Source organism: Monodon monoceros, unplaced genomic scaffold, assembly GCF_005190385.1.
Source record: "Monodon monoceros isolate NGI ecotype Baffin Bay Population unplaced genomic scaffold, NGI_Narwhal_1 Super_Scaffold_18, whole genome shotgun sequence".
In the NCBI taxonomy this organism is placed as follows: Eukaryota; Metazoa; Chordata; class Mammalia; order Artiodactyla; family Monodontidae; genus Monodon; species Monodon monoceros.
The window spans coordinates 70,721,501-70,746,145 of record NW_021703774.1 but is presented as its reverse complement, the minus strand read 5'-3'; the positions used below and the strand labels follow the sequence as shown (position 1 = coordinate 70,746,145).

At 44.4% G+C, this 24,645-nt stretch overlaps 3 protein-coding genes across 17 annotated transcripts in view; 1 reads left to right on the top strand and 2 right to left on the bottom strand.

Moving 5' to 3' along the window:
- Positions 1-5,284: 5,284 nt before the first annotated feature.
- On the bottom strand, positions 5,285-8,993 carry CUNH1orf189 (chromosome unknown C1orf189 homolog). The gene is made up of 3 exons (XM_029227638.1): positions 8,403-8,993; positions 6,238-6,367; positions 5,285-5,685 (listed from the first exon to the last, which is right to left on the bottom strand). The coding sequence occupies exons 1-3, from the start codon at positions 8,612-8,614 to the stop codon at positions 5,584-5,586; spliced, it is 444 nt and encodes a 147-aa protein (XP_029083471.1). The 5' UTR covers positions 8,615-8,993; the 3' UTR covers positions 5,285-5,583.
- A 145-nt stretch (positions 8,994-9,138) lies between these two features.
- On the bottom strand, positions 9,139-18,665 carry CUNH1orf43 (chromosome unknown C1orf43 homolog). 3 transcript variants are annotated; one of them, XM_029227635.1, is made up of 8 exons: positions 18,651-18,665; positions 17,578-17,786; positions 17,084-17,185; positions 13,404-13,521; positions 13,137-13,190; positions 12,313-12,479; positions 12,167-12,225; positions 9,139-10,095 (listed from the first exon to the last, which is right to left on the bottom strand). In XM_029227635.1, the coding sequence occupies exons 2-8, from the start codon at positions 17,641-17,643 to the stop codon at positions 9,900-9,902; spliced, it is 762 nt and encodes a 253-aa protein (XP_029083468.1). In that variant the 5' UTR covers positions 17,644-17,786; positions 18,651-18,665; the 3' UTR covers positions 9,139-9,899. The 3 variants fall into 3 exon arrangements, with proteins under 3 accessions (XP_029083468.1, XP_029083469.1, XP_029083470.1); XM_029227637.1 differs by lacking the exon at positions 18,651-18,665 and having other exon boundaries at positions 9,933-10,095; positions 12,119-12,225; positions 17,578-17,885; XM_029227636.1 differs by lacking the exons at positions 17,084-17,185; positions 18,651-18,665 and having other exon boundaries at positions 9,145-10,095; positions 17,578-17,875.
- UBAP2L (ubiquitin associated protein 2 like) overlaps positions 18,146-24,645 on the top strand; it is a 42,567-nt gene continuing 36,067 nt past the window's right edge. For 11 of the 13 annotated variants that reach the window (XM_029227630.1, XM_029227626.1, XM_029227625.1 and 8 more), the window contains exons 1-4: positions 18,194-18,277; positions 22,299-22,428; positions 23,644-23,721; positions 24,259-24,369. In XM_029227630.1, coding sequence (XP_029083463.1) covers positions 22,339-22,428; positions 23,644-23,721; positions 24,259-24,369 — 279 coding nt within the window. In that variant the 5' untranslated portion in view covers positions 18,194-18,277; positions 22,299-22,338. Of the gene's footprint in view, positions 18,278-22,298; positions 22,429-23,643; positions 23,722-24,258; positions 24,370-24,645 lie in introns of all 13 variants that reach the window. The other 2 variants (XM_029227634.1, XM_029227628.1) reach the window with 2 other exon arrangements.

Below are 24,645 nucleotides of genomic sequence, written 5' to 3'. Positions count from 1 at the left end.
ACACTTTGATGGACAGACATCACCAGCAAAGAAAAATTAGGGAACAGCTGAGGCTGATTTTAGACAATGGAAAGTGGGGGGAGGGGAAAGGTTCTCCCTGACCCTGAAACTTTCCACTCACTCTGGGCAGCTCTATGGGTATTTTAAAAGAGAAGGGAGGGGGAAGGGGAAGACATTGAAATAGAGAAGGGTACTTTGGCAATTCTAGAATGGTAGTTTTCACCCAGAGCCTCCTAGTTGCCCTTCAGCTTCCCCCTTACTCTCACCCAGACTGTGTTGGATGCTAATCAAATTCCCCTGGTTGAGTTTTACCTTTTGATTCCTGGTATTCAGGGAGCTTGAGCAACAGTGAAGAGGGGAGGCCACTCATGATCTTTGACAATTCCCCCAGATCCCCAGATCAAATTACTGTGCTATTTTGAGAGTCTCTAATTGGCAGGGAGACATCATTCCTCCCCCTTAAGAGCCACAGGGATGGAGTAAGAGGGTAGGGTTGGGATCTAGAAAGCCATCCCAGAGCTTCAAGCGGGTGGGGCCAGGGGAGAAAAGCGGGGGGATGGTCAGAGTAATCCAGATAGGATAATGTTCTCCATTTCCCCATAGTGATCTTTAAATAGAGCTTTTATAGCCACACAGACCAAGGTCTGTGTTGCTGTACTCTTCTCCTCACCCTCTGCTCCCTTCTCAACTCTCCCCACTCATCATGATAATCATCATCGTTACCCACTGTATTTCCCCTGGCTTAGTTCCAGGCCATGTTCATTCCACTTGGAGGCTTGCTACTGACAGGTGGCAGTTAATCCCAGACACAGGCACCATACAATCTGACAATATGCCAGGGAGAGGTGGGCACTGTTCAAGGTGACCAGAGCTAACAGGGAAGAATATAAATGGCTCTAATTAGTCATTATGTCAAGGATAGATGGGTAGTATTAATACTAGGCCCCAACAATGGGGTGACTGAAACACCCACCAGCGTAGAGGGCAAAACTGGAGTCCACTCAGGAGAGCTTCCAGTCAATAGAGGTAGATACGCAGATAGACCATCAGCTGACTCTTGAAGGAAAGCAGAAAAACCGAAGACCCCTACTGTTGCCCTTAGGGAACGGAATGAGAGAGTCCAAGGGACAGGAAGCAGTGGATAATAAGGTGGGGGGAATGAATAAGGAGGAGAAAAATACAAGGACAGGAAAAGATCAGAGCCATATCCCTTCTAGTATAAGGGAAAGGTATAGGAAGATTTGATACTCAGACTTCAGCTCTCTCCTGCTCCCACACTAGCCCTCCAGTTCAAGACTGAAATCCACATAGGTTGCAGCGACTGGTCTTCCAAAGGGGTCCTGGAGAGAAGAGATTCAGTAAAAAAGACAGGAGCCCCAGAGCCCCAGAGGTTGAGGTAGGAAAGAGCGTGATGCTAAATTGCCTACTGCTGTAAGAATATGTTTGACATTTAGTTGGTTCCTAATTAAACAACCCAATATCAAACATATCACACAGAAGCTGGCAGGAGAGCTTTGATGGTCCTCTGCCTTCCTCCCCACTGCAAAGAAAGGACAGAGCAGAGACACCAGGCACCAAGCATGGCTAGATGGAGAGCCATCTCCTTGGGGAAGGGCACTGACCCTTGCTCTTTGCCTCCCAAGACAGCCAGCTCTTATTCATCTTCTCTTCGTGCCATCCCGGTCCCGGCTCCTCTCCTACTAGTGCCTGGCCTTCGCTGGATCACACTGGCCTAAACCAGGAAGAATATCTGGCAGGGCTCCACATCTGGGCACCTATCCTTCCCCAAAGCTCCAACACGGAGCTTCTCCCTATCATGTCACGGCCCCAGTGCCCAGAGGATCAGCAGTGTCAGCAGGTCCTCATCAACCTTGCCACCTGTTCTCAACTCCCCTCCTGTTGCCCCAAGGCTTTGCCAGAGTGGGGGTGAGGACTTGCACATCCTGCTTTCCCTTTCCAACACCCACACAAGGCTGCTGACGACCTTTCAGCGGACACCTTCCTGGAACCCTCCTGCTCTTAAGTATGACAGATTAGTAGCCATGAGAAACTTCCAGAAGGCTTGGCTGCTTCTTCCCACCATCTTGTCCCTTCTCACCTTCTCCCCATGTCCTCCAGGCATCCTCCTTAAAGCCACCCTTGGGTGTCCAGAAGAGAAGAGTGACCTGTCTCACTAGCAGGCTCCAGCCTGGGCTCCAGAGAAGAAATATGGTCTCTCCCGCCTGGCGGAATTAGAAGTAAGATTTTAGGAGATCAAAGGGAGGGAGGAAACCCCCTCTGCCAGGAAACAGCCTGCAGTCCTTGGGACTCTCGTCCTCTTCTGGGGCTGCAAGCTCCTGGGCTGGCTTCTCTCATGGTCTTCCCTCACAGGGATCCAGCCTGGTGCCTGCTTTTCTGGGAGATTTTTCTTCTGAAGAGAACCAGGTCTGTTGAATATCATGTGGCAGGCAGATTCTTCTCTCTACTGTGGCAGAAAGGAGCCCGAGTTATAGCTACAGTGGTGGGGTGGGGGGCTTGGGTGGAAGTGTGGGGTGGGAGGAGGATGCTCTGCTTCAGCCCCCAGGCCTGTTCCATGTGTCCTTGTTCCCATTAGGCTGGACACCTCCACACCCCCTCAGCACACACACACACAAACACATATGCCAACTCGACAGTGCCCTTGGTCTAGATCGATAGCTTGTCCCAAGCCCCAGTCAATTCCTATTGTGTGGCTCTTGCCTTCCAGGGGAAGACTAACAAATGGGCATACAAGCTCCAAGGTAGGCACCTGTGGTGTTGTCTTATGGGTTTCAGTCTGTGTGTAATTTTTACTTTCTTGACCTTCCTTTTTATCCTTAACACCCCCTCCCCCAAGTTCTAGTTCCCTTCTCTGGGAACCTTGATTGTACTGGAGAACCACAGGCTGGAGGGAGAGAGGCTGGGAAAGGGACTAGCAGGAATTGAAAGGACTTTAGTGTTTGGGGCACTGGGGAAACAGAGGCAGAGACAGGAAACATTGATGTAGGGGACGAGTAGCTCTCTTAGGAGGAGACTGACAGGATGGCATATCCAGGCCGAAATCTCAGATTGCCTTTGATGAAAGCTTTCTAGCTCTCCTGGAAGTAACTTCTGTGTAGCCATTTCAAGCAAGACTGAGTCCTTCTGAGCCTGAGGAGTTGGGTAAGGCACCAGCCACAGAGGGAAAAGGGGCTGGGTGGGTATGATGGGGTGAAGTACTCAGTTGATGTGATGAGAGCGGACAGAGTAGGCAGAGAGGATCAGAGGAGATGGGCTCCGGAGGGGGCCAGACTGCCAATACTGGAGCCAGCCTGGCACTGACAAGCCCTGGGGAGAGAGGCCAAGGTCAGGGATCAAGGCAGAGGGGGCTGGGCATTCTGTGGGCCCAAATGAACAGAGGAAAGAGGAATAAAAGGGGTTGATGAGAGAGTGTGGTGGGAGGTGGGGGGGCAGCCAGGTAATGGAGAGGAAATAAAAAGAGAAAGACTATCACAGGGCAGGAAAACATCATTATGACTTAGCATTTATTGGATATTATATGCCACTTCTCTGCTAAGTGCTTTATTTAATCTCCACAGTGATCCAGTGAGGTAGGCGTTATCTCCATTTTACATATAAAAAAACCCCTGTGACCCAGAAATTTAGTTACGTGCTCAAGGCCACACAGGCAGTAAGTGACAGCCAGAATTCAAACCCAGCTCTGACATGTGGAAGCCTGTTCTCCTAACGCCAGGCTATGCTGTCATATATAAGAGGCGGGGGGCAGCTGGGAGACAGATACAAGGGAAGATAAAAGGAGTGAAGGCAAGGTGGACGCGCAGGGAATAGAGGGCGGGGGAACAGGCAGAAGGAATGGGAGGCTCAGCCAGGTTTGCGGGTCAAATCCAGGACATGTGTGTGGTTTTTCTCCTATAAAACTCTCATCATACCTGTCATGATTTGGTCAACGCCTGCCTCCCTGACCAGCCTGTGAGCTCCGTGTCTTGTTTGGTGTCACAACACTTGAGTAGTTATTGACTAAAGATAAGACAGCTTGGGAAGCAGGGCTGATGGGGACTGGAGGATGAATGGATATATAGAACAGAAAGACAGGCCTGGGATGGAGAATGACATTTGAGCTGCATAAGGGGGCTGGCCAGGGGGCCAGTAGGGGACCTGTGAAGGGCTTGGTCACAGGGAAATCTCCTAAGAGGGAAGAGGGAGGATACCTATTGCGTGCCAAGCACTGGGCTTGCTCTCTACATAATCTTATTTAATCCTCATAATGTTCCTCTGAGATGGGTATTATCCCCATTTTCAGAAGAGAAAATTGAGGCTCAGAGAAGTAACTTACACATGGTGACACAATTAAGAGGTGAAGTCAGACTTTTAAAGCACATCTGACTCCATAGCATGTGTTTTTCTCTTTATACCTTGCTGCTTCTCTGTGCTCCTCGTCAGTGGGGTGTGTAGGGAAAGGAGGAAGGAGAAGCTCTGAGCTAAGATGAAAAATGCATATTGAAGGACAGAGGCAGACTTGGGGGAGGGGGGAAAGAAAAGGTGTGAGTTTTGCAGTGCAGACAGAGCCACATGGAGTTTGAGGGCAGGAAACCATCAGTGTGGAAAGGATGAGTAACCAATGAGCATGCAGATGGCAAGGTGAGGGAACAGGGAAAAGTACGTATGATGGCAATTACATCAGAGAGTGATGGCGTGTTCCTGCACCTGTTACTGGATGCAGAGTGGGAGTCTCTCTGGCTTGAGATGTCATTTGTATATAAAGCGGATCTTTATAAGTAAAGTTCTCTATGGCCTATAGATGCAAATGATTAATCAGTACTTTTAAGAATTTTGAATGCATTTAGATTTCACATGCTCTTTCCAGTCTGCCATAAATCCCACCATCCCTTATTCCCTTATAACTGCTGGACTCCCGAAGGCATTTGAGTCTGGAACCCTGTTATTTTGCCAAGGTGGGAATTCAGGCAGAAATCCAGATGAAAGAGACTTGTCCAAGGTCTCACAATAACTGCCAAGTCAGAACCTAAAATCCAGGCCTACTGACATCAAGCACCATAGTACCTGTGGATTAATAGCCATATTCAGAGCTATTTGTCCAAGTATACAGAAAAAATCAGTGGAAGTGAGATCAGAGAGGTGGTGAGCAAAATCCAGAAAGCTCTATTAAGATTATGGCAGCTGTGAATAAGCACTTTTGAAATAGATCAAGATTTAGGGCTGAAAGAATGAGCCAGTAGTCCAGGTTTGAACCTTTAAGAACTAGCTTTATTTGTTAAACCAAATCAGGATTCGTTTCTCACATTGTGCCTCTATCCACCTCCCCTCCCCCCACGTACATCAACACTGCATAGGTCATTCTGACCACAAGGCGTCACTCTTGTTTTTACCATTGTTTCATAGATTGTTTCCCCTATAGCACCAGGGGGTTGACAGGGGCACCAGAGGTGAGAGTTGGAGCACTGTCTTGAGTCCTGGGCACATAACTAGATCCAGGTAAGTTTTGGGAAGGAAGCTGAAGGTGGTGGGGCTCAAGAAATCTAGGTTAGCAGGTATGGTGAGAATGGAAGGACAATGTTTCAAATGCCATTAGAGTCTCTCCACATAAAAAGCTTTGCCCATCTGATTTAGTTCCTGTTGGTACTGCCGATGCTCCTTTTCAAACAGCTGGTGCAGGGCAGCTTGACGGACCTGGTGGGGAGGGGAGAATAGAGTGTCATGTTTGCCCTCTGTTTACCCACCTTTCTCATTCTTTCTCCCTGGTTGCTTTCCCATCACCTGTGTTCTCTTGGATCTGGACTTAGCTGTGACATAAGCTAGGCAGTAGCATAGAGGCTGAACCATTGGAGGGGAAGCCTACCCATTATTTTTCCCCATGGGTGAAGCTCCAATGTTCAGCAAATATTTGCTGAGAACATACCATGAACCAGAAACTTTTCTAGGCACCTTGGATACAAAGATGGTGACATGACAGCAATTGGGGACTCCAGGGAGAGAGAGGTTCCAAGAGGCAGGTATTAGGCACTAAGAAGCAGTCTTACCAAGGCGAGAGGAGCAAAGACTAGACTGCAGTTTGGGACTCTGCAACTGGATGCAAAGAATCAATGAAAAGGAGCTTTGGTTTTACAGTTAAAGAGTTGCTGCTCTGGTATAACGGCAGAGACTAAGAGCTTGGGAATCCCAGTGGGCAAAGGCACAGGGCAGTAGGGGCTGAAACTTCAGGTCACCCTTGCTAGAACTCACCATCAGTAATTGCTTGCTGGCCAGTGCCAACTCCTGCACCATAGTGTCCTGCATCCTTAGGATGGCATATGGGTTTCTCCTCTGGCTTAATGTCATCTGCCACAGACAGTGAGTGTGTGAATTACGCCACCTGTCCCAGGCAGAAAGGTAGGGGTTGAATGGGTTAAAGTCAGGAGTGGAGACAAAAACGCCATCAGTGAGGCTGCTTCTTCACCAGAACTTCTGTGCCATCGTGAGAAGACTGCAAACTCCTTGAAAGGATAACTAGAACTGACTTAGAACCTAGTATATTATGTCACTCAATCATCATAATAACCATGTGTCATAGATATTAATTTTTGCATTATACAGACAAGGAAACTTTAAAGTTCAGGTGAGTTGCCCAAGGTCACTTAATGGCAGACCTGGGTATCAAATCCAATCTAAGGATTAATTCCATCCATCATACCAGTGATACTCAGTCCTGGCTAGGTCTGAATTAAGGTTTTCTAATATATGAGGAATATATGTGTCTCTCACACACACACATCCTCTGTTCAGATAATCCTGTTGACATTTTTTTTAAAAATCAAGTATTTTTTACAGATGGCTGAAAAATTAAATTGATACAGAAATAGATATTAAACGAAAAGTGAAAGCTTCATTCTTCTGCCCCAGTCCTTCTCAACAAAGTTATCAGTTTCCCGTGTATCCTTACAGAAAACTTCTCTATATCAGCAAGTGTTATCTTTTAATTTTTTTTAACATGAAATCATATGTTTACATAAGCAGTATTACTTAACAATTTGGACTTTCCGTATCAGCACAAAGAGATTTACTTTGTTCTGTTTAAAGGCTGTCTAGTATTTTTGTATCATAATTTAACCAGCTACACGTTGTTTCTAGCTTTTTTATTTTTATAAACAATGCTGTCATGAATACTCATGTATGTACATTCTAGTGCTTTTGCAGGTATATGTGTGTAAAGTAAATTCCTAGAAGTAGAGTTGCCAGTTCAAAGGATATGTGAATTTAAAATTTTGATAGATTTCATAAAAAAGGCTGCATCAGGGACTTCCCTGGTGGCACAGTGGTTAAGAATCTGCCTGCCAATGCAGGGGACACGGGTTCATAGCCCTGGTCGGGGAAGATCCCACATGCCGTGGAGCAACTAAGCTGGTGCACCACAACTACTGGGCCTGTGCTCTAGAGCCCGCGAGCCACAAGTACCGAGCCTGTATGCCACAGCTACTGAAGCCTGTGCGCCTAGAGCCCGTGCACCGCAACAAGAGAAGCCACCACAATGAGAAGCCCATGCATTGCAATGAAGAGTATCCCCGCTCACTGCAACTAGAGAAAGCCTGCGCGCAGCAAAGAAGACCCAACGCAGCCAAAAATAAACAAACAAAATTAAAAGAAAAAAGGCTGCATCAATCTTGATTCCCACTAAAACTATATGCATTCTTGTTACCTCACATCCTTGCTACCTCTGGATATAACCTATGAAACCTTAAAAAACAGGCTTATCCTATCTAATCCCAGACCATCTTAGAATCTTCTGGGTTAAGACATGTGTTTTTTAAAAAAGCTCCCCTGGGCTTCCCTGGTGGCGCACTGGTTGAGAGTCCGCCTGCACACGGGTTCGTGCCCCGGTCTGGGAAGATCCCACATGCCGCGGAGCGGCTGGGCCCGTGAGCCATGGCCGCTGAGCCTGCGTGAGAGGCCACAACAGTGAGAGGCCCGCATACCACACAAAAAAAAACAACAACAAAGAAAAGAGCTCCCCAGGTGATGGAGATATACAGCCTAATCTTTTGAGTTTTCTCATTCATTCATTCAATAAATACCTACTGCATACCTACCACATGGTTAGTGCGATGCTGGGCAACAAATACTTGAATTTTCCTTAAAAAGTAAAAAAAGAAAACAACAAAAACTTGCTCCAATTTTCCTTCAGAGAATGGGAAGCAAGGGACAATAACCATTGCCTACGTAGCCTAACCGAGTGGGCACTAGGAGGCTGATCTCTGCTTGTGAGAACAAGGACTGCTTCTTGCCCCTCCCATACCTGTTTGCATTCTTGAGGAGCCCCTAACAAGATGGAGCAGATCTCAGAAGTGGCTTCAGGACAGGAGGGTGAAAAGGTCAATCTGAAGGCTAAGGGAAGGGATAGAAGCAGAGATTACCTGTCCACCATCTTCTTAAGTCCCAGGGCCCTTTGAAAACTCTGCAAGAAAAGGGAGTTCTGTTCATCTGCCTTGATCTCCAGTACCTCACTCAGTACCCTATCATAGTGGGAGACACATAGACCTTTCCCTTTAGAGACAGGGAGTAGCCAATTTCCTAGGGGAGGTGGGGAGAAAGTCCTACTCCTTTCAGAATGGATCAAAGGTAACATGCAGTGGTTAGTATGCAACAAATATCTGAACACCTACTATGTGCCAGACATCATCTCCCACTCCTGCTACTACCCTTCTGTTACATCTGTCCATTTCTGGTAAATTGATCTGGAAACCTCATCCAGGGAAACGCATCCAAACCAGCCCCTTTTCCAACTCTGCATACTTCTACTTTTACCATCTTTTCCACAGACATGTCTACAAACTTGCTTGATGTAGTCTTAGGAGACTGAACAGGCTCTACTTTGTTTTCAGTCACCAAGGTTTCAGTAGTCATGGCAACACTTACACCTCCAACAATGAGCCTAGGCCTAGGAGTTGATTGGTCACCTGGCCTGTTGCCCTGGAGACCTGAAGGGAATCCCGGTTCTCCAGCCTTCTATTAGTGACACAGGCAATTCTATGAGCAAGGACCACAGTCACATTTCAGGATTTCTTCTTTTGTGGTCCCAAGGAGTATCTGTATGGTTCTAGGTCCAGAGAGCATATCACATGCCTGTTTTATTAAAAGACAACTATAAAGGAATGAATCATATGCTTTATTCTTTAATTGTTCATTTTATTAAATAGTTTATATAAAGTCAGACCAATATATTGGTCTGACCATTCCTTCACACTACCCCACACATGAGGAGGGATGGGATTATGTCAGGTGTCAAAACATTCCCTTTTCCCTACTTTCAGTAAGTAGAAGTAGAAGGCAGATCCTCGCACGCCAGGGAAGTTGTGTTAATGTTTCAACACATCCTGGTTTAAGTGGAGCACCAGGGTAAGCTGTTCCACATACCACTCATGGCTTCACCCAATCTCCCCACAAGTTCCTGTATACCTTTCCCACCAATGAACTCTTAGATGTCTCAAACCCAAATGGTTCCCATTCAACTGTGTTCGAAGGGACAGATACAGAAGACAAGACACCAAGTCTCATCATCCCAACTCTCACCCTTGGGATTATTTATAGTCTGGAAAAGGACAGATGAACCATGATTAAAACCAAGTGAGGATTTTTAAGGAAGCTTTAACAGAAATATTAAGAAAAACATCTGAATTCAACTCCAGAGAAAAGTGCTACCAAGGGAAAATAAAGTCTTAACTGATGTTCTGAAACTGGCCATAAGAGAGGGTGGGAGAATGATCTCTAGGGATGAACTCTAAGAGCTCTGAACTTAACCAGAGCTTCAGCTGATCCAGTCCGGGCTGCTGAGCCAGATTGACCTGAGGGCTGCCTGGCAAGCACACTGCAGTCTGTCTGGCTTCATCAACAGTGAGAGTTCTTCAGCTCCATCACAGAGTACTCTCCAGTGTGTTATAGTTGTCCTTAAAGCTCTTCAATTCGAGGAAGTGCTTGGCACGTTTACTCTTCTGACTGGAGGGGAGGTATGTCACCTGGATGGTTGTTGGGGAGACTTCAGGAGACTGGGTTAGGTCTTTGGCTGCTGACTGATGTTGTCGCTGAGAGCTCCCACTTCGGGCTTTGACCCTGAAGAAAACAAAAAGGGCAGGTCACGGACAGAATGAGGACTAATGGAAGAAAACAATTCAAGGCTTATCCATCCTATAAATGCAGCTGTAGCCACAAATGGTCTCTGTCCTACCTTATAAACTAGTTACTAAAATCTCATCTGGTAGCCTAGAAATAGCAGAGAAACCAATTTTCCCACTGAGTCCCTGCCTCTGACTCAACCTCTTCATTTCACTGTGCTTAAAGAAAACTTTTAATTCTGCTGATCCACCTAATGTATGCATGCCATTAATATACTCCCAGTCCCTTGAAACAACTGAATAACAAAAAATAATATTGAAGTTAACTACTGAGCACTTATTAGGACATTAAACCTGGTGCTTTACCAACATGTAATTTACTAACATCCCACTATTCCTATAGGGTGGTATCATCCCCTTTTGCAGGTTAGGAAACTGAGGGTCCATCCAGTAAGTTGCCTGAGGTCACAAAGCTAGTAAGAGACAGACAGCTGGGATTCAAACCTTAGTTTGTCAGATTTCAGAGCCTTTACTCTTCAATATACTCATTGAAACTTTCTAGAAACTAGAGATCAAAGAAACTAAATTTTTTTTAAATTGTGGTAAAATACACATAAAATTTACCATCTTAACCATTTTTAAATGTTTACAGTTCAGCAGTGTTAAGTACATTCACATTGTTGTGCAACCAACCTCCAGAATTCTTTTCATCTTGTAAAACAAACTCTCTGCCTATTAAACAACTCCCTATTCCCCCTTTCCTCCAGCCCCTGGCAACCACCACTCTACTTTCTGTCTCTATGAATATGATTACTCCAGATACCTCACATAAGTGGAATCATACACTATCTGTCTTTCAAAGAAACTGAATTTTGAACAGGCCTCCTGCCTGACTTCTAGACCAAATGGTCCTTTCCATCCTTTCCACATGTTCATTTTTATTAGTTTTCTAAGTAGTTTTTACTAGAACCTTTTGTCTTTAGAACAAGGTAGTCTATTTTTAAGAACAGAGAGAAGACAGGACAGACATACCCCTTATCTTCTGAGAAAGAGCCATAATCAACACAGCAGAAAACAGATGTACTCTTTTCATGGCTGGTGACTAACTTTTTATTCTAGACTGGCTTTCCCTCTTTACTCTTTCAGTTACACGTATGCATAAACAACATAATGAAGGTTTGTTAGTACGTATTTAAAATGTTCCCAGTGAGGGCCTTCCCTGGTGGTGCAGTGACTGAGAATCCGCCTGCCAATGCAGAGGACACGAGCTTGATCCCTGGTCTGAGAAGATCCCTCATGCCGTGGAGCAACTAAGCCAGTGCGCCACAACTACTGAGCTTGCAGTCCAGAGCCTGAGAGCCACAAATACTGAAGCCCGCATGCTCTAGGGCCCGTGCTCCGCAACAAGAGAAGACACTGCAATGAGAAGCCCGTGCACCGCAACGAAGACCCAACACAGCCAAAAAAGATAATAAATAAATAAATAAAATACATAACATAAAAAAAAAAAGAGGAATTGTGACGTGGCCATAACATAAATGGAAAAAAAAAAAAAGTTCCCAGAGAAAAATCATGATGTCTCTTCTATAATACAAGCCCTCAGCAACTGATTCTTTAGTGACACCTTTTGTTTCAGATAGGGTTACTAATACTTTAAGTGGTAATAAAAATGGTTGGCATTTAATTCTTTTATCGAACCAAGGCACAAAAGGATGACACTGGGGCCCTGAAGAGAAGGCATCTTTGTGTGCTGAAAAACTTTACTTTATTCCCTTTATTGGTGTAATAGGTTATACCAATTCTGACATTTTACTGAGTTGGACAAAAAACAAAAACAAGAGAAAAAGAGATGCACAATAGTAGGAGAAACTTCTCTTATTAGCTTGTAGAGCAGCGTCTGCTTTCCAATGCGAGCAAGAAGCTGCTCTAACAGTCTAGGACTTGACAATTCTTATGTTATCATAGATTTTGTTCACAGTGCTTTTGAAGGTCATCTCACTGTGGGAACAGTCCAGCACTACCTGTATTCTCTAACCAGCTCCCTTTGACATGTTCCCCTCCAAACTCACACTGTGGCCAGCTCACTCAGGGCCTCCTGATAGCGCAGGTACTCACTCTGGCCAAAGACCTGAAGAAAGAGGAAGGAAGAATGAGGATCTCTCAGTCTGGGGCATCCCTTTAGTTCCCTGAAGGAAAAAGTGGCCATCTGGCTTACCCCTGTCCCATAGCGGGCTGTCTCATAGCCATCCAGCAGGGTATCAATGAGGGCCTTGCGCACACCCTTGAAAGGAGTACTAGTGTTTCGAAGATCTAGCAGATAGGAGCGGAAATTCTTGCCCATTAAGGAACGGGGATGCCGGCCTTCAGCATGAAATGGGATCTCTATGGAGATAATAGAACAATGATACCCCCTTTCCCATTTGTTTAGTCTTTCTAATTAATTTCCCAAACTTACAAATAGGTCCAATGAGTGAGTTGGGGGGAAATTCTAAGAGAATTCAGAAGACCAGAGATATAGAGCTATGTCTGAGTGGTCATATGGTGGTGGCAATACAACTGTTAAACTATACCAACAACACACAATAGTGTCATTTTCCTATTTACCCTATTTACACATAGTTTAAGATATTAACTATGTTTTGGTAGAGATAGAGCATTTTTGACAATGGTCATATGAAAAAAATTCAAGAGCATTTCTGCCAATGGTCACATAGAAAAGAATTCAAGAACCATCTAAGTAGGCTTGGTGAAAAGGCAGATGCTGCCTGTCTTTTGTGGGAAAACAAGCAAAGTATCACCATCTAGTTCATGAAACTAAAGGTCTAGAAAGAACAAAACAAATCCAGATTCTTTGGAGAAAAATAACTTACATACATCATTTTCCTTAGGCAAAATAATAACCCAGTACTCTCAAAACTAGGAAATTCCTACCAGCCGGAGATGTGCAGAAAGGACAAATTCTAACACATAAAGTGGGTTCCTCCCTCTCTTCCCCAGGTGAGCTTTCAGGATCTGGAACGGCTGCTGAGCAGCCCTTACCAGAGGCACGGATGGCATCCAGAGCTTTCATCCTGTATAGATAGTTGTAGCAATCTGTTAAGAAAGAGACTGGTCTCAGGTATAACCCTCAAAAGATTCTCCAAACTCCAGGAAGCTTAAAGAGCCTCCCACATCTGACATATACCCAGTAACAAGGACCCACAGCTGCTGAGTCTGCCAGCAGCTATGTTTATAACTCTGAGAGCAAAGGAATTCTGAGTTTGTGAGACCCCTCACTGAAGTGTCCTCCGAAAGTATGCCACATACTTTGATTTCCCTGGGTTTCCAGCTGTAGCAGTCTGGCGTCATCATCTGCGAGGAGCTGAGGCTCGTATTTGATATCCTGAACCCTGGATAGTCGGATATCAATCTCCTCTTTTAAGTCCTGTTCGTGTGGAGAAAAGAATACACAGTCACTTAGCCTGTACTTTGCTTCCCATCAGTCTGGAAATGGGGCAGAGCAGGCAAACAACTAAGACAACAGAAGCAGAGAAAATGCTCACTTGGCTAATGAAATTGCCAGGTAAGACTCAAGAATTTAATAAAGAATGGGGTTGGGTTCGCTAAGAACCTCTCCAAACTGCCTATCTCTAAGCTAGATCTTTTAACCTGCCAGAATTCCTTCAAGCTCTACACCATTAACATTATTTCTGATTTTCAACTGAAATTTTGGGGGGCGCTGAGTGGCACGCGGGATCTTAGTTCCCCCAGCAGAGATCAAACCCGCACCCGCTGCAGTGGAAGCGCAGTCTCAACCACTGGACTACGAGGGAAGTTCCCTTGACAGGATTTAGAAGAATCTTGGTTAGGTGTCATAAAGAATTTCCTGAGCTGGGAAAAAATGGACATCAACTGGAGGTCATAATCTACTCTAAAAACCTATAAGATCTGTATGTGGTTTAGAAGTTTGGGAACTATGCCTACCTGGTGGACCACAGGATTTCTAGAGGCTTTCTTCTAGAGCACATTTAATTTTTTAAGTAGGTAATTCAAAAAGATACGAAAGGTGTCACCCCCACTTACCCAGAAGCAAACACTGTTAACAGTTTCATATTCATCTATCTTGAGGGTTGCCAGAGTCGCAGCAAGTATTTTCTTGTGACATTTAGGAACTTCTATTGTGAAATATGTCATTCATAGAATACATTTGACATATATACACACCTTAATTACAAAATTCATTAAGATGCACACCTGTATGCACTATCCAATTTATGAACTGGAATATGACCAACGACTTGGAAGCCTTGTGTGTCCACCCGATTGAATGCAACCTCCAACCTTAACTTCTCAAGTTGTATTTTTCTTTGCTGTTTTATCACATCACCCTGAGGAAGATGTTTAGCTTTGCCTGGTTTTGAACTTCATACAAATGGAAAATATATACATATATATTTTTTGGAAAAATACTTTTTGAATTGCTCTGCAACCTATCTTTTAAAATTTTAAATAAACTTTACTGAGGTTTAATTTACACGCAATAAAATACATCCATTTTAAGTGTGTAGTCTGACAATTTTTGACAAATGAATACATCCATTCAACCACTATCCCAATCAAGATACAGAGCACTGGACTTCCCCGGTGGTGCAGTGGTTGAGAATCCGCCTGCCAATGCAGGGGACATGGGTTCGAGCCCTGGTCCGGGAAGATCCCACATGCCACGGAGCAACTAAGCCCGTGTACCACAACTACTGAGCCTGTGCTTTAGAGCCCGCGAGCCACAACTACTGAGCCCACGTGCCACAACTACTGAAGCCCACGTGCCTAGAGCCCGTGCTTGCAACAAGAGAAGCCACTGCAATGAGAAGCCCACACATCGCAACGAAGACCCAATGCAGCCAAAAATAAATAAATAAATTTATTTAAAAAAAATAAAAAAAGATACAGAACACTTTCATCACCCCAAAACGTTCTTCATCCCCCTTTGCAGGCAACCTCCCGCTTCATGCCCCAGGGAACACTGATGTGCTTTCTATCAATATAGTTCCTCCTGTTCTAGAATTCCATACAAATGGAATGGAATCATACAGTACGTATTCTTTTGTGAATGGCTTCCTGGCACTTTTTCACCTGGCATATTTTTGAGATTCATTCAGGTCTGTGATTTACTTTTTCCATTCAAAAGTATTTTGGAGATTCACTTGTGTTCATATACTTATCTTCAGTTTATTTTCATTCCTTATAGTATTCCAGAATACTATTACGTTATTATATATCCATTCTCAAATGGACATTTAGAGTAACAGCTTTAAAAATATATATATTAGAAACAATGCTGTGAGTATTCTTGTACGTGTTTTCTGGTACACATGAACAAAAATTAATTTCTCTATGGTAGGAGTGGAATTGCTGGGCTATGGATTAGGTACATTTGCAACCTTACTAGACAATACCCCAATATTTTCCAAAGCACTTTTACTAGTCTGTACTTCCACCAGCAATGGATGAGAATTTAGCCAGAACTTTTTAGAGCAAAAGGAATCTTGATCTCATCTAGTCTGAGGTTGGGGGGTCCTAAATAGTCAAAGGTTTGATTGGCTCATGACATACTGGAAACTAACCCTATATCCTTCTTATGGGAGGCAGCTGGCATTTGGAGAACTGGGAGAATGTGGAAGCACTGTTGAGGTTTCAGGCCACAACATCATCTTTGAGGCTTTCCATGAAATATATCAGCAAAGAACAATGAGAGGAGGGTTACAGTACTAGTTAATGAAATGACATTGCTCTAGGAGTTGACAGAATTGTGTCCGAGCTCTAGCCCTCCCACTAACCTGCTTTTCACTCAACAATGAATTATTACTATGTGTAGGCCCTGGCTCTACAGCAGTGAACATAACTGGCATGGTGTATACATTCTTACAGCTTAGAGAAGAGAGAGGCATTAAACAAATAAACATAAAAGAATATTTGTAGTAAAATGCTATCTGAAAACAAAGAAGATCTACTTTATAATGGGTCATAAACATTCCTCTTTGTAGCAAATAGTATTTGAGGTAAGTTCTAAAGATCAAATGAGCTAGCCAAGTGAAAACCAGAGGTAGATCATTCTAGGCCACAGTGACAGCACACATAACGAAATTCAACCAGTGTAGCTGGATCCCAGTGATCAGGGAAGAGCCATACAAAAGGAGGTTGGTAAGGACAGCAGGCAACCTTAACCCAGAAGTGTAAGGCGGAAGAAGCAGGATGGGGGTGGCAGTTGGGGGTATTAAGAGTTCTGTGGGGCATTAGGACACGTTAGGTTTGAGATGCCTATCACACATCTAATTGGAAATGTTAGGTAGGCAACTGGATACACAAGGATGGAACTCAGGAAGGAGGAATGGGATAGAAATAAAATTTCAACAGTAGATATTTAAAGCCAAGGTAAGGAAAGCAATTACCTAAGGAGAAAGTACAGACAGAGGCTGCTTCGTTATTCACTTCCTGTATGTCCTCCAGTAAGCTGCTTCCTTTTCTTAGATTTCAGTTGGTAACATGAATGATAGACCTAGATGATTTATGGGGCCCTTATAAATCTAAAGTTTTGCAATGGCAACCCTTCTCACTGATCTGGGGCTAATTCTAACTACTCTAACCCCATCCTAAATCATAAAAAAAAAAAAACAATCCCAAAACATTAAACACTGGGTAGTTTAAATTGAACTGGGAAACATCATACCATAAAGAGTTGGGAATTTTCATCCAAGTCCTTCATTCTGCAGATGCAGAAACTGAAGTCCCTGGATAAGCTACTTGCTGTGCCACGGCAGTGAGCAGGTAAGCCAAGATCCAAGATGACCTTTATTGCTCAATATACTAACATACAATATACTAATATACACATGGGTAGCTGGACAAGGAAACACGGGAATTAAGTCATTTCTAAAGGCAAAGGAAATCTCATTCTGGGCCCTAATGGATCTGGAAAACCGGGCCTATCTCATGACTTAAGGACCTACCTTGGGGGCATTGTGTCCCACAGGGACATGAGGTCCCCTTCGGGATTTCATTGCAAAGCGCATGATTTGCCTCTTCACAAAAATAAATAGCAGTACAAACACCTGTCCAAAAGATATCAGAAGTAAATAACCTTGAATTAAAAAGTTAGACAAAAAAAAAGGCATGCCTTCATTTCAAATCCCTCAATTCGGCCTCTCACGAATGCTTCGGGGTATAAGTTGGGACAAAGCAAGGCCGTCAGCGATGGCGTGGACATAGATAAGCCTGTAGCGTAGAGGCTTGGGGGTCTTTATCCTAGGGTTTAGGGGGAGGGTTCTCGGCCAGGGGCGGGGCGGTCGGTGACTTATGCTCCCAGGTACTCCTGGGATAGGAGTCAAAGCCCAGAAAAAGCGCAGGTGAGTGGGTGGAGAATGAGGACCGGGAACTGCTCAAGAGGAGGGTCTCTACTGGGTCAGAGGCGACAGCAGGAAATGGGGTGGGGGAATCTCCTCACCAAGCTCCCGTAGGCCATCACCAGCACGACATTCACGCCGGACAGCCAGTTACTGCCGGACGCCATGGCCTCCCCACCCCGTGCAGAACCGCTCCGGTTTACCCCGCTGCCCTGCCTCGTCAGCCCGGGCTGCGCCGAGGCAACGGCGCTTGGGTTCCCTGAAGCGCCCCGGCCATTTCCTTACGGGGAAAGACCAAGGCTGACCGGGCCTGAAAACATGGCGGACGGGGGGGGGGGGTAGGAAAGAAGAACGACGCCTTCCCGCTTCCCCCTAGCACGTGACTCAGGCACGCAATGACAACCGGGACCGACGAGTGCGGAGACGCGGAACTACGCCAGTAAGAGGAAACGGAGGCTATCCGCGCGTCACGTGGCGGAGGCGGGGCCGCCGCGGAGGAGGCGGGGCGGACGCGCGGAGCCGGAATGAGGTGTCTCGTGGCGAGGCGGCACGCGCACGCTTGCGTGCGCGTCCTTTTTCGCGTCACGTGCTGGGGGACGCAGGAAGGCAAGTGGGAGGGGGAAGGCGCGAGAGCGAGCGCAAGAGGGAAAAGGAGGGAGGGGGGTGGGGAGGAGGGAACCTTATATCACGTGACAGGGGCGGCGCGGCCCGGGGTGTCAGTGTGGAGGAGACTGAGGTAAAGTTGGGAGCGCAGCGGCGTTGGCGGCGGCGGCGGTGGCGGCGGCAGCGCGGCGGGGCCGGGTATTGTCCGCGGCCCCTTTAAATCCAAGATCCCCCTTTTACCCTCCCTCCTTTCTCTCCTACCCCCGCCGTATCCCCCTCCCTCGGTAGGCCCCCCCGCACCGTGTGTTCCCCACTGTACACCCCCTCCTAGTCCTGCGAGCCCTGCCCCCTCCCCCCCCCCAGTCGGCCGCTGGAGGTTTTGTTTATGGTTGGGTTCGCGGCCTAGTGGGCCGCGCCAGAGCCGGGGCCTCGATTTGGGAGCGTGGCCGGGGCGGGGCTTGGGGCAGCCGGAGGGGGGGGGCATGCGGCTAGAGCCTGAGAAGGGGGAGAGCGAGAAAGAGCGCGAGCGAGCTAGGCCTGGGCCCCGCCTGAGGTAGGGCCCTCTCTCTACCCTGGCCGGTGCCTGTGGAGAAGACGAGAGGGCCTCCTTCTTTTCCAACCCTCTGCGGGCCTCCTCTGATCCGGATCCGGCCTGGTTTGGGGGTGGCGGGGTGTGTGTGGGGGGGAGGAAGGGCGATGGGGTGGAGCTGCCCCAAACTCCCCCATGTGGCCCTCAGTTTGGAGTGCGGAGGATTAATTTGTTCCGGGTGGGAGGTAAGGAGGCGATTGGCCCCGGGAGCTCCCGATGTGGCGCTGAGCGGGGTGAGCCTCCCATCCTCCACGCGTGGGCTTGCGTCCCCTCTCCGTTTCCAGCCTCTTTGTCAGCTCCTCTTATTACCTTTCCTTCTTGCTCACCGCTCCAGCTCTTGGAATATATTTTTTTGCTGCTGTCTTTAGCTTCCTGTCTTCCATACTGTAGTTTTGGGTACCCCAAACAATTAATGATGTTATTTGGGAAGCTGGGCCTGAAGGCCCCCATAGGGTATATTGCGCCTAAGGGACGTCATTAGAGCAGTGGGGTATGTGTTCCCTCTTCTTATAATGGGACAGGAATTCCAAATTTCTTCGACCCTTCACCTTGTGGACAGTCCTTAAATTGCTTTGCAAACTGATGTCACAAACAGGAGGCCGCTCCTTTTCCACCGTTCTTGAAATGTAGCCGTCTCTGGTGTAGGATGTTGTGGAAAGAAAAACACCACAGTAACAGGCCTTTTTTTTGTTGTTATTGTTACCCCTTTTGCCTGTGATTGTCCCTGATTATTAGATGGAGAAATCCTTTTTGTGTTCTCCCCAACCACTTCCACCACCCATATTCTGCTTTGGGGATGGATGTCTGATGTGACTTGCTGGGATGTGATGAGGGTCAGTGACAACCTGAAATACAGAAGTAAAACGTTTTGGCTGTGTATGGGTTGTTAAAACTGCTTTGAGATCCTACAACCATTGTCCTTAAAGATTTGACTATCCCAGTGATTATTTCCGTCGTGAATGGGAAGTCGGGAAGTGTTGCTGGCATGTAAACTAATGATGAAAGGCCTTAAAATGTACTGTTTGGATTTTGATTTAAAGCCCCTTGTTGCCATATGTGTCCTAACTGGGAAGTACTCTTTTTTAAATTAGATTCAAGTTGATGGGGAATGGGATGCAGGGATCATTTCCACAGAGCATCTGGGGGAATTAGTTGCTCTGTTAGAAGTAGCAAGCCTTACCCACCCCCCTTCCAGCTTCATAGTTTCTGAATTGTTTCTCAAATTAGATTGTAAGCTCCCTGAGGGCAGCAACCAAGTCATATTGCTTTTGTATTTTCTAAAGTATTGGACACATAGTAGATACTCAATAAATACTTGTTATTTATTTTTTTCTGTAAAATTTCTCTGGCTATTTTTTTAAGTAGCTGGTTTTCAGAAAACAGTCAAGGGCACTCTTGTATTGAAATCTGTATTTGTTCCTGCACTATTCCCTTGGTCTCCAATACTTGTCACCTACTTCCCTTAAATATTTTTATGTTTTAAGAAAGAGTACTTAACAAGATTCCTCATCTCCACTGTGATAACTCTGGGTATGTGTCTCTGCTTGCTACTAAAAGGCTACTAATTCTGTGCCCTCCAGTGATCCATCCCACATCACTTACTTTTGATCTTTTGGTCAGTGTTGTTACTACCTAGGTGGTAAAATTGTCTTAGTCACACATTTCAAAGCATTTGTAAGAGAGAAGTGGAAGCTAATAGCAAGAGTGATTAGGAGAATTTTTTTTTTCCCCTTTCCTGAGTAATTGTATGGCTTTCAAAATGACTTTTTAATGTATTTACATTGATTGGTACTGTACATGCAGTTGTCCATACAGGTAGTCCTGAAATTCATATCCACAGTGTAACGCATGCTCACAAATTGAAATCACATGATGAGTAGAAAGCAATCAATATTTGTAAGTTACAGGAGAGGCCACTCCCATGTTAGAATGTTCATCTTAGAGTCAATTATAATAAAGCCTGATATTTTTTCTTTTTCTGTTTGATTTGAATCCAGGCGTACTTGGTTGAATAACACTTGTTTATTGTAAATTAAGTGTTGGAACTTGACAATAATGGCAGCCTGGGAAAGTGGACTACAGTGTATCAAATAATCCTGTACTACCTATACATATTTACAGGCCTTTTTGTGCACATTTGTGTAGGGAGAAGAGGTAATGGTTAAAAATTAGCCATGAACTTTCCTTAAAAATATTTCTTGGTGACAGGGAATGTAAAACTCAATTCTTAATGACTGCATCAAACAACAAAGACCTATGTAACATATTGACCCAACTGGCTGAAGAATTTATCCACAGGGAAGTTGGCTTTCTTTGTGACCCAAGAAACAGGTGAAATTCAGTCTCCTAATATTAATCCTTGCATATTTCTTTAGAAGCCCAGCCTACCTGTCCCTCAAATCCATCAATGTCTTCTGGGCAGCTTAGAATTACCCTATATGAAGTATCATTAATGAAAAAAAATTCAATATAGAGCAGAAAAGTATAAACTTGTCCTCTTTGGCAGGGAGTAAAACTGCAGTGTAACCTTATTTTGAGCACTCCATCATATGATGAATGTTTTCTTTGTTTACTAAATGCAACAGCTGAGATTGCATTATAAAACAAAGTATCAATGAAGGCAACTTAAATTCAGTAGAATCTTTGCTTGTTAGAAGTGTTACTAACAAAACTGATCTGGTTTTGGGAAGGCCCTGTGTGTTCCATGTCTCTAAAGACTCAACAAAGTCATCTTGCTGGCAATAATGTCTCAAGTTTAAAATGACTTCCCAGAAGCACTTTCTTCCAAATAAAACTCTGTGCTAGATGCTTTTGGTTTGGGACAAATTTGGGATTCTCTATATATTAAGGTGAGTGGTGGAGGGGAATTGCAATTCTGGTTTCTTGGAACTGTGAACTTAGGAAACCAACAGAAGCAGCCACAGAAGCAGCCACAAAAACAGCGTGTTAGAATTATTATCCAAGGAACTGAGATTCTGGGCAAAGTCACTGGGGCTGATACGTGCCTTGCTGAAAGGTGTGGGAGCCCCCACACCATACTGAGAGATAGAAACTTGAGGGAGGAGGAAAGAGGCTAGGCTTGAGCTTGTCCTTTCCCAAATGATGGAGGACACATGCAACTTACGTTTAAAAGGTTGTAAGGCAGGTAAAGCTGTTTTCAAAGGTAGGTTGAGTACAGCATTTTAAATTGTTTTTATTTGGAGTATAGACTAATCCCCTTCCTGGAAGGCTTTTGTTTCCAGGCTTTGCTGATTATCTTTCCTTCTGTCAAAGGGACGTTGGGTATTTTCGCCTATTGGAAGACTTGATTATTAACATTGTTTTGCTTATTATCAAGATAGCAAAACTTCACAAAGGCTGCCTGTAGGGGACTGTAACCAAATCGTGCTCATAACTTTAAAACAAACTATCACAACACATGTTTTATATATTTCTTGTTTTACAAAAATGGATAAATAGTCATAGTTCTCTAAGGAATTTATCATACTGGAAATCTGTCTTAAGAACAGGTGAATGTTGGTTTGTCTCTTTAAAGAAGTGGAAGTGGTGAAGGTGCTGATGAAAGAGAGGTTGAAAACATTTTGCCCACATTTAACATCTAAACTTTTCTTTTTTTCTTAAATCTTTCAGTATTCTACCTTGTAAATACTGTTATTTGTATATACTGTAAATGATGACGTCGGTGGGCACTAACCGAGCCCGGGGAAACTGGGAACCACCTCAAAACCAAAATCAGACACAGCACAAGCAGCGGCCCCAGGTAAAGAACCCAAGGGATATGGATCCATGGGGTAGCCTTGCTGGTTGATACTGGTTTCCATCTAGTGCAGCATCATTCTGTGCTTTGGATTATTAGTTTGGGTTCATTATTCTTATTTTCTAATCCATGCCTCTTTTCACTTGGGGCCTGATAACTGTTAATGACATGCTGCGATGCAGTGGGCTTAATTTACTGCATTATGAGGCTTGGAAAGAATGGGTCCTGTGCTTTGTATCTCTAAGATAGCATTTTCCTTCATTCATCTGGGTTGTTTTAGCAATACATTTCTTATTTCCTCGACCTTGCACTTTGATATCCCTCTAGCCAATCTTTGTCTTGCCACCTTCTTCCTTTCCTTTGCTCTTCTTTTCCCTAACTTGTCTTTTGTTTTCCTCTCTGGTCTCATTGAGGCCTAATCTGATTTTTCCTTTCCCATGAGGAGTCAGCATCTTTACTATGTTCCTTCAAGATTAACAGATGAGACACCCTAGAGTATTGCTCAGTTTTAAAGAGTAAACCTCCTTGGCACCTGGGTGCTGAGGTTTATGAGTTCTCTCTTTTTTTTCTTTTTAAGTTGGATTTAGATATGATCTTTTTTTTTTTTAATAACTAGTCTGGTGTTTGTTGGCACCTAATATGAATGAATTAATTTGTATTTGGTTATGGTCAGTTAAATTGAATATGTAAGACTAGAACTTTCCTCTTATTCATTTTTCTTTCACTTCTTTTTCCAGGTGAATTTCTAGCAGAATTTTAGTACTTAATCTCAGTTGGGGCTAAAATTTCTGACATCTTATAAACATACACTGGATACTTGGAAGATATGCCGAGTGTATCCTCAGACTAAACCTTAATGATATTCTCATCCCTAAGGAATAAAAGGGTGGCATTGGTCATTGCAGAATCAGGAACAGGGTTTACACATGACTTTGCAAATAAATGAAATTGAATTAAGGCACAGACGTTTCAAAGTGGTGCTGTGACCCCAAAGTGAAAGTCTCTTTAACTGTGAACATAGGTGAAAAAGCTCCCTCCTTTTTTAGAGATTGTAGCTTGAAATAGTCACAGCTTCTCTCTTTGTTGTCATGGTGGTAGCGTTTTATTAGTTGGTCATTTGTAACAAGGAGAAGGAAATTGGGGTGGGAGATGATGAATATTGACTATATAGGTCCCTCTTATTCTCTAAACTGTTGTCTCTTGATCACGCTTTCTTAGGCCACTGCGGAACAAATTCGACTTGCACAGATGATTTCGGACCATAATGATGCTGACTTTGAGGAAAAGGTGAAACAAGTGAGTGTATCGCTAATTTGCCATAAGCTGTGGAGAAAGACATCAAGATCAAAGCACAGTTAAATAGAATTGATGCCTACCAGGATATTTTCCACTATAGTATTAAACGAATTATGAGTGCTTTTATTGTCTGATTGTACCCCTTTGGACAGATACCTTGTTCAAAGAGGTTTTACCTTAATTTTAACCTCTTCTTTATTGAATGACTTTGTTGATACCATTGTATAGCAGCTTCGAATAGTTGTGGCATCTGGGAAATGTGGCAAGTCATGGTATACTGGATCCTGTATGCTTCTGCATTTGATTCTCTATTAGATGCTGTGTTATTCAACTGCTTTATAAATACTTTTGCCCCATCCCTAATCATAGGTTGTTAATATTTTGCTTTTGGAACTAGAGTACCAAAATTCTGCATGTTTTACTTTTTTAAGCCTGCTTCTTTCAAACTCAGCTGTGTCTTCTCCCTTTTTTTCACCTAGTTTTCTTTTGTGGGGAGTGCAGGCTTGTTCATGATGGTTGCTGATCTTTCTCTTTCAGTTGATTGATATCACAGGCAAGAACCAGGATGAATGTGTCATTGCTTTGCATGACTGCAACGGAGATGTCAACAGAGCCATCAATGTACTGCTGGAAGGAAACCCAGATACGGTAGAGTGCTAATAAAGTGTTCTAGAAAGTGGGTCCCTCGTTGAGAGGCTAGTAAATTCCAGAAATAGCAAGTGGGGTAACTCACCTTAAAGCACAGTATCTTATTCTCCAAATAAAGCAAGCAACTGTCTTGGAGATTATTTACCACAGGTTGCAAATACTTAAAATTTATGTACAATAAATAGGAGAAAACAGATAAAATCAGTTTCTTCTAGTTGGCCTGGAAATAAATTATTCATTCTAGGCTAGTGACTGTTTTCAAGATTTGGTTAGTCT